At 38.2% G+C, this 18,508-nt stretch overlaps 1 protein-coding gene across 1 annotated transcript; it reads right to left on the reverse strand.

The window, feature by feature from the left end:
- Positions 1 to 4,207: 4,207 nt before the first annotated feature.
- On the reverse strand, positions 4,208 to 13,643 carry spartb (spartin b). The gene is made up of 8 exons (XM_062419750.1): positions 13,403 to 13,643; positions 12,169 to 13,019; positions 9,915 to 10,112; positions 8,111 to 8,264; positions 7,758 to 7,952; positions 7,503 to 7,661; positions 7,296 to 7,386; positions 4,208 to 5,485 (listed from the first exon to the last, which is right to left on the reverse strand). The coding sequence occupies exons 2-8, from the start codon at positions 13,012 to 13,014 to the stop codon at positions 5,281 to 5,283; spliced, it is 1,848 nt and encodes a 615-aa protein (XP_062275734.1). The 5' UTR covers positions 13,015 to 13,019; positions 13,403 to 13,643; the 3' UTR covers positions 4,208 to 5,280.
- Positions 13,644 to 18,508: the final 4,865 nt, after the last annotated feature.

Consider the following 18,508-nt stretch of genomic DNA (forward strand, 5'->3'; position numbering starts at 1 on the left):
TCAGATTTCAAACAACTCCTCATACAATGACAGTTTTGGTTTATGTTAGCTACTAATTTGCCCCAAAATTATATTCTGGGATCAGACCTTTAGGGGGGCTCAGCTCCTAATGAGAATTTGACATACAATGCCTTGCAAGTGTTCAAACCCCCTGCTAAATAATTCATTTCACTGGATAATGTAAATTACAACAATAAATATTCATACATAGTAGAGTGGCCTACTATAATGTATGATAATAATGGTTCAGAATAAACAATCACATATTTCTACAGAGGACCCTGAGATAGTTAATGAACCCTGAGGGAAAGACATAGTAATGACAGAACTATCCAAAGTACATTAAAGCTGTTAACCGGTTAAAAAAACATTTGAACCTGTAGCATAAGTGTTTGTCCCATCCCAACCAAATTTAGTGGTGTTTGAGCACCCGTAAAAAGGATCTAAAATCGTCACTGAGCCTTACACAAGCTGACTGGACAGAGTACCTGCTGGAGTTGATCATGAGGAAATGACGTTTGACCTGATTGAACGCCAACTCACACAGGTATAGGAAATGCAGAGTAATGAATTAGTTTAGTCACACCTGCTAGACTAAAATGTTGTAAATTAATATAATTTCATAAACTGAAAACACACAGACATACTGACATACACACAGCCTATGATATGTGAATTTGGGGTTACCATGGTAACGTTACCTAACCAACATTGTTGCTGTTGTAGAGACTTTTCAATCACAATGTAGCCATGCCCTAAATCTACTCTGCTTTATTGACACATTTAATGGGGCTATAATTTAAAAATTCAACCTTATGCTATGCTGTGTTAAGGAAGACTGGAAACTAGCAGTTGAGACTATAGACTCAATAGGAAACTGTTTACTGAGGTAATACATCAAATTAGAAATTGGATCATTTTCTCATAAATGTTCATACAATTGGACTTTTGGAGCTACTGCAGTCATCCCCTGATGGCCATTAGAGAGAATGCAGGTTTAAGGCACTTCTGCATTGGCTTCACTTTTCAGACCTGAAACTATCAGCTTGACTAAAAATGTATGTCACTCAACATTGCACCTTAAAGTATAATCAGAAGACTAACTAGTGTGTAATTAGCATGTGTTTTTACAGCAGATTGTCTTATTACTTTCATAGGCCTCCACATCTTGTCCTAACTTGGACACATCCTAACATTTATGACTATCAGCATCTCTGAATTCATTCAACCTGATGCAAACAATTACTTTATTACTGGGCATTTGTCCAGCTGGCTGGGTGAAGGAACAATTCACTTATCCTTAAAGGTGTGAAGGATACTCTCAAGATGTCAGTTTGCTGATGAGGCCTTCCAACTAAAATTTTTAATTTAATAGACAAACTTGTGAGTTGTGGAAAAGTTGACTTATTTCATGAAGTATGAAGATGGAGTGCAGATAGCCTATAGCATACTCCACTGAACAGCTTATGCACACATCCTCATAATCTTATTTATTTGATCTTTCAGTTAATGTTTTGTATACGCTAGGCCTTTAGAGCAAAGCACAGGACATATATGACAACAATATAAAAATGTTTGACTATTTATTTTTGGACAAACCTAGGAGCATATCCTTCCATATACAGTACTGTATGAACTTCAGCATCTGATCAGTAAGAGTAGAGCATTAAACAAGTTGCATCTACTTTTTAAAACCGTAATATCTAAATTAACGAGTATGAATATCATGGAGACATCAATGTGTTTTGTGTGGATTCAGGGCTGTGTTTTGCTTCAGGTCTAAGGATGAGTCTATAAATGGACCTACTAGTAGAAAGAGCCATCTCTTTTCTCTAAACGAAAGTGAGTTCTTCATTCTTGCAAGGAAAAGAAACAGAGGTTGGACTTGGCTGATTACAGATGTGTTATCTTTTTAAACTCTTGGGTTTTCGGTTGAGACATTAGCAGCTTTTACATTGTTTTATTCCTAATTTGAAACAAATAAGTTAAGTGGTGGTGACACTATATCAAGAATAACTTGTGGCTCCAGTTAACTGTGATATATTCTCAAGTAATATTTTACATGTTTTCACCGGTTTCAAATCAGAACATGTTGACACTTGCATTCTCTTCTCACCCATGTGTGACCTTCTGCCATTTGTCAGTGGTCAGTTGAACATGACAACCACATTAGAGCTCACTGCAAGATACATGAGCTACCCGAAGGTGTCGCTGCCTCCAGACAGTCTGTCTAAAGTGGGTCAAGTGCATCATTTTAACTGCAAAGAAAGCCAAACTTTTGCTTTGATTTTTTTATGACTTAATGTCTTTTTTCATGAGCTTTTTACATAACATTTTAATGACAAAATCCATATTTTCTACAGAAGAACATTGCAGTGAAAGAGGACCACTTCCCAGAGAGCAAAGCCAGCTACTACAGTAAGAAGTCAATTGAGTGTATGATTAGTTACCTCATATACTGTTTGTTTGTTGTTGCAGTTGTGCTGACTATGCCTTGTGTTGTTTGAGAATCTGCTGCAGTGTGAATTTGTAAATATTAATTTCAGATTGTGTCTCAAGAAGATACACTCAGCAGAACTCTAGGTATATCAGCCGTTTCTCACAATAACCAACTCTCAAATGATGAATCAAATGTTTCCTTCAGCTGGTGACCTGATCACAGTGCATGGCCCGCCATTACCTTTGAACAAATCATCTGTTCCCCGAGGACTAACGCTGCCAGTGTGCCAGGATCAATTTATCTCTGCCTCGTTTCAGGATGTCGAAAATAACTGGTTGAAGCCAACATCATTCTTGAACCCCACTTCATGTGCCTTCATATCAGCAATAAATATTGTTTTACAGCACCTGGGAACATTCCCAGCCTTTTGTTATGTGTTATGGGATGCCCCTTCTGACCTTGTAGACCCTGTTGCTATTCAATCAGTGACTTTGGCCAAGCCTACAGTCCACCTGAATGGAGTGCTGTAACAAATTCAATTAAAATTCTAGTTGAACAAAGTCAGATCGATGCACCTTTGGTTGGTCCAGCTGACAGTGTTTCAGCAGTAGATTTTACAAATCAAGCAATAATTCCATCATCCTTTTATCAAGGTGCAACTACAAGTACTGATGATCTCACTCATGAAAATGTAAATCAGCTAGCATCAGATGGTCTGTGTGACTCAAGACTCCTCCAGGAGAGTGACCTCAGTGGTCCTCAGACAGGATGCAGTCAGTTCCTTTTGCTGTTAAATACCAATGGCAACTTGTGCTTCCCTGATGCTAATCTTGCAAACATTGTTCCTTCACATTACACATGATTAAACTAATGTGTTATGAAATGCCACTCACGATATGCTAGACCTCTACCATATTTTTGCAATTTGGATTGGCTATATTGTTTGAAGAGACGTATTATGGCTTTGTGATGGTCTACAATGCATATGAAAGCTGAGGTTGGTAATTACTTTTGACAGCATTTCTGTCATGGGGAAGCCATTTGAGGACTGCTGTTTTTTGTTTTTGTTTGTTTTGCCTTTTTATTAATAACTACATCTGCCATGTATTAGTGTTAATTAATGAGGTAATTTTGACTATGGTACACATGTGCAACCAAATTTTAATCTTTTTTTTTTTCTAGTGAAATTTAGCTGACTCCACAGTACAAAAACATTCCTTTCCAACAGCCCATGAAAATTCTGTGGAATGAAGCATATCAGACTTCATCACACATAACAGTTCCTAATTCAGTTGGAAAAAACAATTTACACAATAAACCTGCAGTATAATAGTCTGTTGCAAAAAAAACATGACACAATATAATTTACAGCCGCTAGATGGTGGTAAGAGGCTGGTAGGTTCAATATAGTAACATTTTATTCTCTATTTTAGTCTAGCTTTTTGTTTTCTTACTCTTTTTATTTGTCTTTACTGTTTTCTTTACATTATATTTGGGTTTTCTGGATTTAAATTAGATGTTTTAATGTTTCCAATTTTTACTGTTTATTATTTTGTTTATAAGTAAAGCACATTGAGTTGCCCGTGTATGAAATGTGCTATAAAGCTGCCTTGCCTTGCCAGAGTTCACTGAATTTTAATATGTGCTTCAGTAGTTAAAACATACAAATGAGAATTTATGTTCAAATCCATCTTGTGCTTACATAATATGGCAACAACAAAAAAAATAATAAAATAAAATCTTCAAAAACACAGCAACTCATTTCTTTTAACTGTTTTATTTTGTCAGAAATGTTTCAGTATTTCAAGTGGGAAAGTCATCTTAATGGGCAACAATCACCTGCTGAGGGCTTAAAGCTGCAAAGTAAAAAGAGAGAAAAACCCAACCCACATCATCACTTCACTTAGGAAAACGACCAGCTGGTTTAGATACACACTTAGCATCACACTTCAAAAAGTCACATTTTGTTCAAGTTTTTTTCTATACATCAAAATAATGCAATCTATAGTTTTTATATTAAATACAACATTAACATTTTGAAAATATGTGGGAACAGTTTGAGTGAAATGGACAAACCAGCAAAACAGATTGCAGCAGAACAAAAATACATCACTTTTACAGTTTAAGCCTCCTCTTGCAGACTTAACATTTCTGTAACCTTCATTGATAGGCAACACTTGTTATATATCTGTTATGCAGCTGCAACACATTTACAAAATATTAGATTTTTGCTTTTCATTTGATAATTGCAGGCACAGTGAGCAGCAGTGATTACATCTTACATTAAACACCACAGGGGAAAACAATGTGTCAGACATTATTTTGCCAAAAGCAGTTAGTATCTGCATACTGATATACAGATAATATTATTCCTTTCATTTATTCCAAGTACACAAATTGCACTTACCCTTACAGACCAAAGCTTCATAAAGATTAAGAAAGATTTCAGTGGCTAGTCAACAGCAATCCAATGCTTTCTTTGTACAAACAGTGACATTGTTATAATACCTGAATGATGTGAAATTGCAGATTAACCAACCAGTTTACAAAATCTATTCCATATTGTGTATCAATATACTGTGTAACTAAAATTAAAATGTATTTTTGGGTTATATAATCAGCTGTTTCTCTATCTAGTTCCATCTAAAATATTTGATATGATAGATTAAAGTGCTTAAGAGCTGTATCAAACTATATGATATGCATATAACAGGAGTTATCTTGTGAATATAAATCATATCATAAATAAAGAATATTAAATATAGATTTATTTGATAGAAGAATACAAATAATTTTTTTAAGGCATTGCTGAGCAAGGGAAGGAGGCAGGGCACTACTGACTACTTCTTGGATTTCTCCACTTGCTTCTTGTCCTCTGGTTTTTCCTGAAGGTGGTAGTCTTCCAAAATGGCCTGCGCCGTGTGCCTGCCAGTCCTTTTCGCCACAGCTTTGATCCCCAGGTTATCAATATTGAAGGCAGTGATACCGACATTAATGGCAGAATTGACAGCGTGGTCTGTAGCGTTTCCTGCTTCTGCACCATACCTTCATTAGAATTAGAGTCAGATTGGGTGAGAGGTCAGAGTAAGAGGCGAGAGACAGAGGATTTGAGAAAAATTAATATGCAGTGCGAGGATTGCCAAGATGCCATGCAGTGTGTGAATTTAAACGTGAGGATTACACCCATGCAAGTCCAAAATCTGGAATTTAGAAATGTTTTTCTACCAGAATTAATTTTAATCAATACTTTTGTTCACTGTAATTCAGACATCTAGGGGAGGGTGATATGAATATGATCATCTATCACTGTAAACAGTATATATTTTAGTATCACAATACTGACATATATTGTGATATTGTACATTTTCTGTAAATTAAATTTAGAAAATGTTTAATGATAGAATAACCATATAGGATTCTAGTATTTGCTAATCAGGTTTATTAAATACCTGATAAATTAAGGTGCTTCATCACATAGATGCAAAATTAATGTAAATTCAGGAAGAAAGTCCTGCTCATTGATTTGCAGCATTTCCCCACAATGGCCAAAAAAACAAGCAGCTTTATTAAAAGGTAGATTCAATGATTCTGGAGAAAGATTGTTTATATTTGAACTAAAATCAAAACAAATATATCCCTCCTGTCATGCTCCTTAAGAAGCTCCACTCCCCAAATGAGGGGAACCTGCCTAGTGAAACAGTGAGCTCACAGACAGACTGGAAGCCTTGATCAATCAATGTAAATATGGTTAATAAGTTCAAAATAGATACCTAGTAGAATATTTCTGGCATTTAAACAATTGTGTGCATAATTAAAGGTGACAGAAACAGACAAAAAAAACAGGGGTCTTCATGAGATGCACAAAAATGCTTTCTATGTAAAGTGACCACATCTTCTTTACCTTCCCCTCCCCTACCATGCAATGGGTGCTGAAGTAGGGAGACTGTCATTTCATTACAGATCGCTGCTCTGACAACTTCCTCCTGTAATTTGCACAAGCACAAACTGATTGGCTGGAATACAGTTTTGTGGCTCGGCCTGACCTACTTTGTTTTCCACTTACAGAGCCAGGCATGTGTATAAATACCAGATTTCTCTTCTGTGCGCCCACAGAACAGACAGCTAGCGCTCTGTGAGGAGATATTCGATGGATTTGACAAAACGCGTATTGAACAATCTTTTTCCAGAATTGCAGACTCCACTTTTGAGCAGAGAAATGGTTGACACATTTCTGTCACCTCACTCTGTACATTGTCATAATGTCCAACCCTTAAGAAATTAATAATCAAGTATATTGTGTATTTTGTTCATCATTGGAACATATAACACCAAATCATACAATATTGGTATATTTCAAAGTCAGGCAGCACAGAAACATTGTGTGTTGTGGGATTTCCATTAGAAATATTTGGAGAAATCAGAGAAAGCGGCGCCACCATGTGTCTGGGCACAAAGGTGAAGGGCAGTAGATTAGCACAGCACAGAAGATTTTAGAGTGCTTTGTGCAAGACCCAAATCATTATTTTTTTAAAGGAAAGAGAAAATATAGGCTCATGTCATGCTTGTGATTAGTGGTGTAAAGAGTTAAATAGCTGTGTATAATTAAGAAGAATTACAGTTCTTCTCATTAGGTGGGTCAAAGAGGTTTTGTAGACCCCTAAATCTGCAAAGTAAATTGAAGAGGAGAGAGAGTGAGCACGTTTGGTTTTGTTTGTATAATGCAAGAGGTCATTTGCAACTTTCACATTACAAAAAATGTCAGGCAAGCAGTGTTGTGCAAAAATCTGAATAGTTTCATATTTAAGCAAGTGACAGTGGTCAGACAAGTCATTTTTAAATAGAAAGGTGGACTTACTTGTGTTTTACAGTGGTGACTGTCTCTGATGCGACACTCGTGGTGATGTCTTTAGCTGCTACTTCCAAACCAGTCCACATGGTTGCAAATCCTGGGCACAAACACAAAGCTTCATTATGGCTATAAAGCTTAAGAATGCGAGAGGTATTTTAGTAACGTTCTTCTAATCATCCATTTAGTGAATAAAAAAGTGTCAGGGCACCCTACCTTGCACTCCGCTGGCCGCCACCACCATGGCTCCATCTATGTTGGAACGCCCATCCTTGTCTTTCTTCATGGACTCTGGAATTAGCTTTCCTCCATGTTTTTTTACGTGTGGAGCCAACTCCCGACCCACACAGCCAGCCACAGTACACACCCCGTCCACTGCAGTGACACAGCATTACTCAATTACACATCAATGGCCAAATGACCACACGAGGACAGCGAAACATGCCGACCAAAGATGATTTAGTCACCTACCTAGAAACTGGCTGACTTTTACAGCTCCCCCCGTCGCCTGCTTGGCAACATGCAGGCCTTTGGTGACTGTGGGGCTGACTTGGGTGGGTTTGTCCTCTGGGGTGATGTGTTCTCTGAGTTTAGATGCCCCCTTGTGAATGGCCTTGCCTGTGAACTCGGCTCCTTTCACGAGGCCCCAGCTTAACCAGGTTGCACCTGAGAGGACAACAGGGTCACACAGGGATAGTCAAGCTAGGCTGCTCACCTACCTACAACACCAACAATATTTTTTCCATTTCTTTCCTGTAATGTAATAATCTTGTAAATAATTGCAAACAAACTAAAGTACAAAGATATTCCAGGTGTGACCTCACCTGTCAGAATCCCATTTGCAACCTTTTCACTCCACTCGGGTAGAGCTTTATCCTCCTCCTCCTCCTCCTGTGTCGCAGCTGGCACAGTCTCCTCAGTTGGAACGATGGACACCTTTTGACTGAGGTTAATGTTGTCTGCAGCTTCATCTGGAACCTGATCATACAGACACATTAGCTAATATAAAAGAGACAGTGTTGGCAAAAATAATAACTACGTGTCAGTCAAAATCTTTTGGCAACTTGTCTGCTTCTTTGTGCTAGCTGTACGCTGTCTCTAAGTAACGCCCCCCCCCCTTCATTCACACAATAGCTCCTCTCATTAGTCTGTGCCACTTGTTACAATTCTCTATTTGTTTAAAGAGATTGCTATTTTAAAACATATCTGTGTAGTCAGAAAACAGTCTCCCTTTGTGCTAAAATCCGCAAAATCTTCTACTTGACCCAGACATGAAAAGAATACAAAAGTGCATACTTGCTGATGGGGAACCAGGTCCATCAGAGAAACCTAGCCTGACTGCATACATTAGAAATGACCTTGCTTTGCATCAGTCTGAGCAAGTGTATCTTCCTCCATCATGGCTGAACTGGCACTTGTCTTTCAAATGAAGCTCTGAGGTTGTTCTAACTGCTAAAGATAAGAGCATTAAATCTAATTAATTCTCCTCCCCTGTCTGTCTCAAATCCCTGCAATGCTGAGGCAGGGCAACTGTGAGAAGTGTGCCAGCTCAGAAATAAGTAGGAGCATGAGCTTCATGCCAGGCCAAAACTATGACAAGGTTTGAAATCCACTCAGTCTGTAGCCTAAAAAGCTTTCGTAAGCTGCAACTACATTTTTTTTTTTTTTTTTAATGGGAGGAATAGATCTGTTTCATACATTTCAGAATGTTTTGGTGATGATCAACCTTGAGGAGGGGGGAGGGTGTTTTGGAATGAAAGACATAATTGAATATTCAAGTTAACTAACAATTGCATGTGACTGCACCATTTTGGTAACTTTTTAAGTCAGTCTGCACTTTGACACAGAATTGATAAATACAAAAACATCTGTGTGAGGGCAAATCCATTTGGTTGGCTTCCCAAAAACAGATTTTTTTTAATTTATTTATTTTGTGTGTGTGTGTGTGTGTGTGTGTGTGTGTGTAAAGAAATTCAGTTTATTTGTGTAGTCAGTTTTAACACCCGAAGCTTAGGTGTTTTAGTTTAAACTTAATATAGATCAATCAAACAATGGCACAACAGTCTGAAATTCACCGTCTCATTTTCCTTAAATAGCTCGCTGTGCTCCTCACGTGCACAAGGGGATTTTTTTTAAATTTTCTTTCTCTCTTTCCATTTTTCTGTACTTTGTTTTATTTTTTTAATAATTGTTTGTTGTTTTTTTCTCTAAACAGTGTATGTTTTAATTTTTCCAATTTTTACTATAATTGGGTTTTATTTATTTATTTAATTGTATATTTTTATGCTTCCGATTCTTACTGTTAAATGTTTGTAAATGTAAAGCACATTGATATATATAAATAATGCTGCCTTGCCTTGCCTATGAAAAGGCGTTGTCTAATAATACCTGGGTGACTTTAAATACTTATTTAAAAATATTTTGACAAAAAAACAGTTTGGAATGGCACAGAAATATGTTTCAGAATGAAGTTTCTTTAAGCATCTAGGAAATAAGATTTGGTCAGTGAGGCAAAAAAAGAATCGTTATAGATTACCTATTTTGATAAGTCTTCAAAAGCTTATTCCCCAAAGAATGTCAAAACCTGTGCTGTGCTGTTGTGGTCCTGTCTGCATATCAATCACTGACCTGAACCCTCAGATCTGTCATCTGGGACAGCAGGTCCTTGAACAGCTCTCTCTCTGCAGCAGGCAGCTCAGAGGATAGCACCACCCCGACATAATAGCCTGGAGTTGGCGCCATCATGTCCGGAAACATAAACACACCAGTGTTACACAGCAACACTGGTGAGTCCATGGCCATGAGAGGGTACAGCCAGTCACACACCTGCAAGGAGATTAAGGAAGTTAAGAAAAATAATTTAAAGAAGTGATAGTGAATAAGATTATGTATGATGTCATATCTCAAAATATTCTGAGCAATATTTCAAACATCACGGTAAGTGCAAATACAGTCAAATATATAAGATGAACTTTAACAGTAGGTTTTTATAGGTAACCTCCTAATGAACACCTGGCATGTTGTCCTAAAGTTTGTTTTGCTTCTGATTAGTTAGGAATGTTTCTGATTAATGCAACACAATGAACCGTCTGAGAGAAGACAAACCAGAGGACACTCTCTCCCTCTGACTGCTGTGTGTCTAACAAGATTATAGGGTGAAGCAGTGTAAGCAGGGTTTAGATAATTACTTGCACTCATGTGAATGACTGATGTAACCCTCTGCCAGTAGCACCTGGGAAATTCCCCAATGAAGAGTCAAATTTCAGTCTCATGATCCACTAGCATCTGTGCAGTGGCTTTTAAACAAACAGCACAGCAAAACATTAAAAAATGCACAAAAACAGCACAAGTTGGATTGAATTACATAAACTACTGATTTAGGATCTGAACAAAAACCTAAGCTGACATTTTAAAATAATTTCTTATCTTATCACTTGTGGTGTTTACTATATGGCCACCATATTTACAAACCAATCTAGTGGTTCAAAGGCTTAATGGTTTGTACCCTGGCTGGGGACAAAGGAACAGTGTACCTGATTTCTTTCTGTGCTATTAAAAGACTAAATTACATCAGAAAAATGAAGGACTAAGTGCCCTTTTGTGCAAAATGTTGTCACACAACCTTAGCGACCAGCCTACACAGACACTTTGTTGAAATCCCATTCTGTCTAATCCATACCTGACCTCACTGTCACATTCAGGAGTTGCATTTATTGCATCCCTGCCAACTAAAATTGCAACAGCAAAATCACCCCTTTGTGTCTATAAGTGAAAAAGACAACACAGCAGGATAATGCACTAACTGGTCAGCACAGTATCACTCATCTTTTAAAATCTCTTCTTAAGACTCACTTTTATCATATGGCTTTTTCTTAACTGTTGGTATATGTTGTTTATTGTCAATGTTTTTACTTTGGATATTTTACTTTCATTATCTGTTTTTACTGTAAAGCACTTTGTAACTTTGTTTTAAAAGGTGCAATATAAATAAAGTTATCATTAATATTATTATTCTAAGCATAATTTATGTTACTACCAAGACAGTGTAAGCTCATCATCTATGGCATACCAGCAGACACTGACTGCAGGAGAATGATGATGGATCAAGTGGTCTCCCTGTCAAATGGTGACATTTACCTGGATAAAGAAGTAGTTGGTAGTAGTAAGGGCAGATGTTTGGAAACATGAACATTAAAGAGATGCTGGATTTATTACAGGACTGCTGTATTTGATTGAATTAGACAATACAGGTGTATCTATTATCTGGTATTTCACTGTATATTTCATTTGTAAGTGGAAAATGTGTAACAAATGACATCTGTATAATATTTATTGCTCAACTGCCTTGTGAACAGTCCTTTAATAAATATATATTCATATTGTTTTTATAATAAGACAGGAGTAAGATAATTCAGGTCATGGTCTGGTTTGTTACATGTAGAGGAGGCAGTACATGACCTTTCTGTCAAAAAATAAACATCTAGTAGGTCACGTCTTAAGTGCCATCTTTGTTTCATTTTGAGCCAGTAATGATCCTGATCTGGGATTTCCCAGGAGGATGACGGTATCACCCAGTGGGATAAGGGCACTTAGTCAACAACGCTCACATGATCACGTCCATAGGGCGAGGGATAGAGATCATTAACAGGCCTATCTCCGTCCACAGATGACTCACTGTCTTGATGAGCCGAGCAAACATCTTACAAAATCAGGTTAAAGGGCACAAGAAAGCCTGGAAAGAACTGGTGACTGTGCTGTGATGACATTTCACTTCCACTCATTTCATCAGATGGGCATGAGGATGGCTTATCTAGTGACATCAAGCTTTAAATCAGGTAATACATGTGCTGAAACACCTGCTGGGGGAGAATGTATCGCTTACCTGCAGAAATGCTGGTGGTCTGTTGGGCATTCTTTCAGAGTGATCACTAGTAAACTTCACCAGCCGCAGGTAGCCCGGGTACGACGGGGCGCTCACTTGCCCCTCTGGTGTTACAAAGAATATCTGAACCCCGTGAGGGATATACAGCATCTCCTCTCCCTCTTCAGCCATGCTCTGGGGAGATGGCGTTGAATTCGACGTACGACTGTAGAACTCATCACTAACCAACGACAGCTCCCCTGATTCAGTTCCGTATGAAATAGAGAGGTGGCCGTCAGCCGCCTGAGCAGAGTAAGCTGGAGGCTGGTCACCTAGAAACACTGGCTGTCTGGTAGGTGAAAGAGGTTGACCCACACTGCTGCATGCAGACACGCCTCCTACTGCTCCTGCTGCTTCGCCATTAGCAGAAAGTAGGTTTGGTGGAGCTGGCCTGTCTGGCTTCTCTTTGGCAGGGAGTTTTGGGTAGTGGGCTTCTGCAGACTCGTCTATCACACTCGGCCTAGACACACCGCTACTAAAGCTCTGCGATGGTCCAGTGTGGGGGTCAGAGCTGGTCTCTAATATAGCCAGGCGAGTGGTGATGTTGTTCAGCGTCTCCCGCATCTTCTGCTGCATCTCTCTGGCTGATTCCCAGGAGCTGCCCAAGCACTCCTCTCCATGTGTAGGCACACTGATGGCTCTGAGAAGGTGCTGTCGTCCTTTTTTGTAGAGCTCCAGGGCCTCTGCCTTGTTTCCTGCTTCATCTGATGTCAGCCCTTTATTGATGCACTCAAAGGCCCTCTCATAGCCATCTTTGATCACCTGAAGTCTGGCATTGTCAAATGCATCCTGTTTAGCTTTCTCCATTCCCTCTGAAATGACAATTTAAATTATCTTTCATGTGGATTATACTGTATCCTTAACACACGTGTAGGTTACAACATGATCAATAAAACAAAAACTAAATTAACATTATGAGTGTGAAACCTATTTGACATAACATCAATATTGTGAACTGTCAAATTGAAACAATGACGCTTCCTGACAGATACGTAACGTGACCCTGCCTGACACAACCTATAGTAAGCTCAAACAAGCTAATAGTGATGCTAAATTCGCTAACAGAAACTCTCAACAGCTGACGTATCTGTTCATACGAGTTCAGCTGCGCCATGTCATTAAATCAACAGCAGCATAAATAAATGAATGAATACATCAGCAAGACAACTCTGACAGCTAACTTATCCACACTTACCCCAGTGAGCGACAAACTCCGAATGACAGCTTAATTAGCCAGTTAGCTATCTCGTAGCTAACGTTACGTACTCTCTCTCGTCAGATAAAAAACCCTTCAAGCTGTCGTATAAAGTTGACTTTAGTAACCGTCAATTTTAGTAAAGTTAATAATGTAAGCAGTCGCTGATGAGCCTTGTCACGAGATCCTTATGTGTCCTCGTATCGACTTTACAAAGCACGTCTATCGTCAAAACCTTAACTTTTCCTACCGGCATTCATCGAAGACCCGCCCTACTATACCTTTGATTGGCTAGTTTTCACCTTCGTTCGTTCGATTGTTTAGGGTTGGATAAGGATATCAGCCTCAGAGCCAATCAGAGGCAGAGTGAGGCGGGTGTTCGCAGAATGCGGGTGGGGGAAAACTTGACTGGCTTTGCACTTTTCAGTAATATGAATTTGTATTACTAAACACTGCTAATAGTCATATTGACATTTGTATTACTCGCATTGAAAAAGTTTCAGTGTCTAAATGTGAAAATTAAAGAACAAATATCAAATAATATATATTTATATATTATATCTATCTAATATATAAATTATGTTTTTAAAAAAACCCAAAAAAAAACCTTCCGTCAGGGGTATTAAGCGGAAAGTATAATATTAGGTAACATCTGTATTGACGCTTTCTTTGACAAATTAATATTGCAGTTCCTCGCTTTGACCGCTGTAGGGCAGTAAAAAAATGATTTTCAGAGTCGAGACTCGATAGAGCATAGACTCTCTATAGAGCAATAGAGACTCTCTATACTATAGAGAGTCTCTATTGCTCTATAGAGTCTATAGAGCAATAGAGACTCTCTCTATATATAATCTCTATTAACGGCTGTGATGATTTTAATTCTAGCATTTATGCTTTCATTAGGTAATTAGTATCAATATTAGTGCTGTATGTCTCCATCCTCTATAGACCACAACACCATGTCCAAGTGGAAGATTCCTATTGGTGGCACACCACTAAAAACACCAAAAAAACAACAACCAACCAAACAAAAAAACAAACAAACAAAAAAACACCACTAGAAAAGGGCCAGGGGGTATTCCAGAAAGCGGGTTATGTTAAAACTCAGAGTAAGTTAACCCTGAGATGAGGGAAACTCTGTGTTATCCGTTCCAGAAAGAGAGGTAACTGAAACTCTGAGTCAGTCACCATAGTAACTGACTCTGTGAACATAACCTGCTCGCTGGCAGGTTTTCTTTAAGAAATCCGGAGTTTCTACCTGTCTCCTCCCACCTGCCAAACAGCAAGCTGCCAGACATGCGTTGTCCGTTTCTTCGCAATCCGATAGATATCGAGGCAGAATTATTTTCGCAATGCCTTATGTCGGGAGATGTACTCAGGGCTCAATTGGATGTGCTTTCATTCCGAGATGAATATCTGATGTCACTGTTCATTACACTCAATCATTTCTTAACATTGTCCGGCCATATCTTCCTTCTTGTTAATCTAATTTTTAGGAAGTATTTTATTTAATATTCATGTACACATCGTCACATGTTAGTCTTATAATCAATGACTCCAATATGTATTATATGTAAAATTGTGTTAAATAAAAGTGTTAAAATAGTGTAAAATGTTAATCTACTAAGCAGGATATTAGATGAGAGGACAGTGTGTTAAGCAGCTTTCTGTTTGAGGTTTAAATTACTACATGTTGAAATAGCCACTGAATTAATATTTACTTTGTTTAATAGCCTACGTCAACTATGAATACAATCAAAGCGAGGTACAATCATAGCCCAGCAAAATGTGCCTTACTTTTCTGAATTATGTTTTTTAATTTTATTTTTAGCTGCTTCCAAATACATTACACCACTTTTTCACCTGTATGCTACAATTTTAAGTGAGGTAAGTTAAGTCAGTGGAGTAGTGCATTACAATTTAAGAATTGACTCGGGCAGCAATTTTCTCCCATGCCGCTTCTCTCTCCTTAGCGTCTGCAGCGGTGTTACTTTTTGTGAAATATATGATCATATTCGCCACAGGCCTGCGGGGGGAGCTCCAGTTACAGTGAGGTGACGTAACTCTAGCTTTTTTTCTCAGTAGTTGCCATGGTGAATCAAGGTATCGGGGCTCCATTGATGATGGCTTTGTATAGTGGTAGCGCACGCGCTAAACTCAAGGTTAACATACTCAGAGTTGATTTACCTAATTCAGATCAGCTGTTCTGGAACCGGATACTCAGAGTTTCCCATCTCAGAGTAAGTCAACACAGAGTTCTGGGTTAGACTCAGAGTTTGTTGAACCTCCTACCTGGAATACCCCCCAGGTGTCATGAGATCTGGGGCCCGTTTCAGAAAGCAGGTTTAGTGAAAACTCTGAGTTAGTTAACCCTGAGATGAGGGAAACTCTGGTTTTTCGGTTTCACAAAGCCAGTTCAGCTTAAATCCGAATCAATTACCCTGGCAACATACTCCGTGAACCTAACCCGCTCGCTGGCAGGTTTTCTTCAACTAACCCTGAGTTTCTCCTCCTTTTTACTGAAGCCTGCAGACTGAAGAAGCTGTCAGACATTTCTTAAAGAGTTAGTTAATATTGAAGCACAAATACGAAGCAGAAATCTCCGTCAGAGGGTGATCAGACCCCGCTGGGATGTTTTATCTCTGATGATGTTCTGTTTGAGTGTTTCCGTTTTTCTGTAGGCTACAATCGATCATTTTATCTGATCAATATTTTCAGCCATCGTATCGTCTGTCGACACATCGTGGACATGCTCTCAGTTCAGAACAAGTTTTTTGTGTTGCACTTTGTTTTTTTCTTTGCCAATGGCAGTTTTATATGTAACATCTGTGACGCTGAGCATGTTACCAAGGCAACCGCCTGTCAGGCTGTCAGAGACGTAATGTTTTAAAGTTATTGATAGCCAAGTGGTTACTGCGCATGCCTCATAATGACAGTATCCCTGGTTCGATTCCAGCGAGCACCTGCGATTCCTGCAGGTCTTTCCACTCCTTTTCTCTCCCTGTTTCCTGTCAACCTCTATACCAGCTAATGTAAAATTAAGGTGAAAGTGCCCAAACATAAATCTTTTTTAAAAAAAAGAAAAAAGAAATGTGACTCTTGCACTGAAACGTTTACACGTTGGTAGTGTTGTATGTATAAAGGCATTTAGGCTTTCAAATATACAATATTAAATATATACTGGTAGTGTTGGGATGGCTGAAAAATTTGACCCTCTTTTTTGCTTAGAAGATTTCACTAAGTACTGAAATATATCACATGTTGAATGTAGCCACTGAATGTTGTTTAATGAGGGCAGGCTAAACAACATCACAATTGCTTGTAATGAAATTATACCTGACTTGTTTGAGCTATATTTTTATATATTTCATATTCAGTTGCTGCCAAGTAGGCCTGCGTTTTGTACCTGTTGGGGTCTGCATGAATATTAAATGTGTCACACACAAACACATACACAGAATATAAATGTTGAATAAGTGGAACACTCGAGACAAAACTTTTTTTCATTAATACTCACACATTGACTCGGTTGGTAATTTTCTGCCACGTCAGCTCATGTTCTTTTGCTGCTGCTACTGTATTTCTTTTTTTTCTTAAGTATACTCATCATCTGCATGCATTCATTAATATTTCTAACTCCACTGGGGAGAAGTAGGAGGACTGAGCCCTTTGTTTCACCTGTTGCCATGGTGAATCATGTTATCTGTGCTCCATTGATGAGGGCTTGATATCTCCTCATGCACAAGCTTCACTCAGAGTTACTTTGACTCAGAGTTGATTGAACCAACTGTTATCACCTGTTCTGAAACCGAAAACTCTGAGTTTGACATCTCAGAGTCGGTCAACCTAGTGTTAAGGTTTTAACTCAGAGTTAGTTAAACCTGCTTCCTGAAACAGGCCCCTGGTTGACTCCCTGAGGTGCGTCAGAGTTTTGTTTTGAAAGTCTAATATGATCATGCCATGACAATAAAGGCATTTTAAATATTTTAAATGAGAGTGCCTTGGAGTTTTCTTGTGTTTTTAAGTTATTGGTGCCTGTTGAAAAGCTAGCTCACTCCCAATTTATCGTTATAATATAATTGGTGCAAGGCTTTATATCATTGGTTGTTATGAATATTGAAATCACAAAATAATATTAATGATCTTTATATGATATTGTACCTGCTGAAGAATGTATAGTTGTTGCATCTTATTGTGACCAATGGAGAAAAAAATCATTGTGATAATTTCTGTTAGTTCATTGTATTTTGAAAGTGGTTAGTGGAAGTATGAGTATTGGCACCCTCACTGTGGCCACTAGGTCAATAAGCAGCGTCTGGACCATAGACTGCAAAAAAATGAAGTTGACACATGAAAGTATGGGTTGAGACCATAGTTGCGATGGTAGGCTATAAGAAAAAATAAGGTCAAGACTGGCGTATTTAGACCAACTATAATCATGAGTGTTTTTACTGCCATCTAATGATCACAATGAAAGACTACAGGATACGAGTCAAAGCAGCGTCAATGCTGCTATATAACAGCATTTAAACTGATGTTAGCAAGTCTAAAGATGCCTTTGGCTGTCTACATCAGTCAGATAATAAAGTAACCATTATTTTGATGGCTTTGTCATTTTTAATGATAATGAGATTCTTTAAGATGTATATAAACTAGTCTACTTTGAGTAATAGTTTGTGTCTGATATGGTTTATCCACAAAAAAGTAGAATTACTATGTTAAAATCTTTAAAATGACATCTACTCCCTCTCTCTCATTAAGAATTCCAGAGTCTATATAAAAAATATATTTCACCTCAGAAGTTTAACTGCTGGATACAAGATGTGTCCTACATCACTTACTGTAGCCTAAGTCTATTGTTTGTAGTCTCCGGAGACTTCCAAGTTTACACATCACACCTGGTATATATTGAATATTGGACCATAAAATTGTCTCCAAAGTAGTTGTGATGTCACAAATCCTGTTCATAGACCCACCCTTTAAAATTACTTTTTTAATTAAAGCTACAAGAAGCGATGACCGGGCCCTCATTACCCCACCCACTACCCTGTCCATCAGGTATAACAGAAGCAAAAGACTTTGATAAATTAACATTTCCAATGTCTT

This window comes from Scomber scombrus, chromosome 5, assembly GCF_963691925.1.
Source record: "Scomber scombrus chromosome 5, fScoSco1.1, whole genome shotgun sequence".
Lineage (NCBI taxonomy): Eukaryota > Metazoa > Chordata > Actinopteri > Scombriformes > Scombridae > Scomber > Scomber scombrus.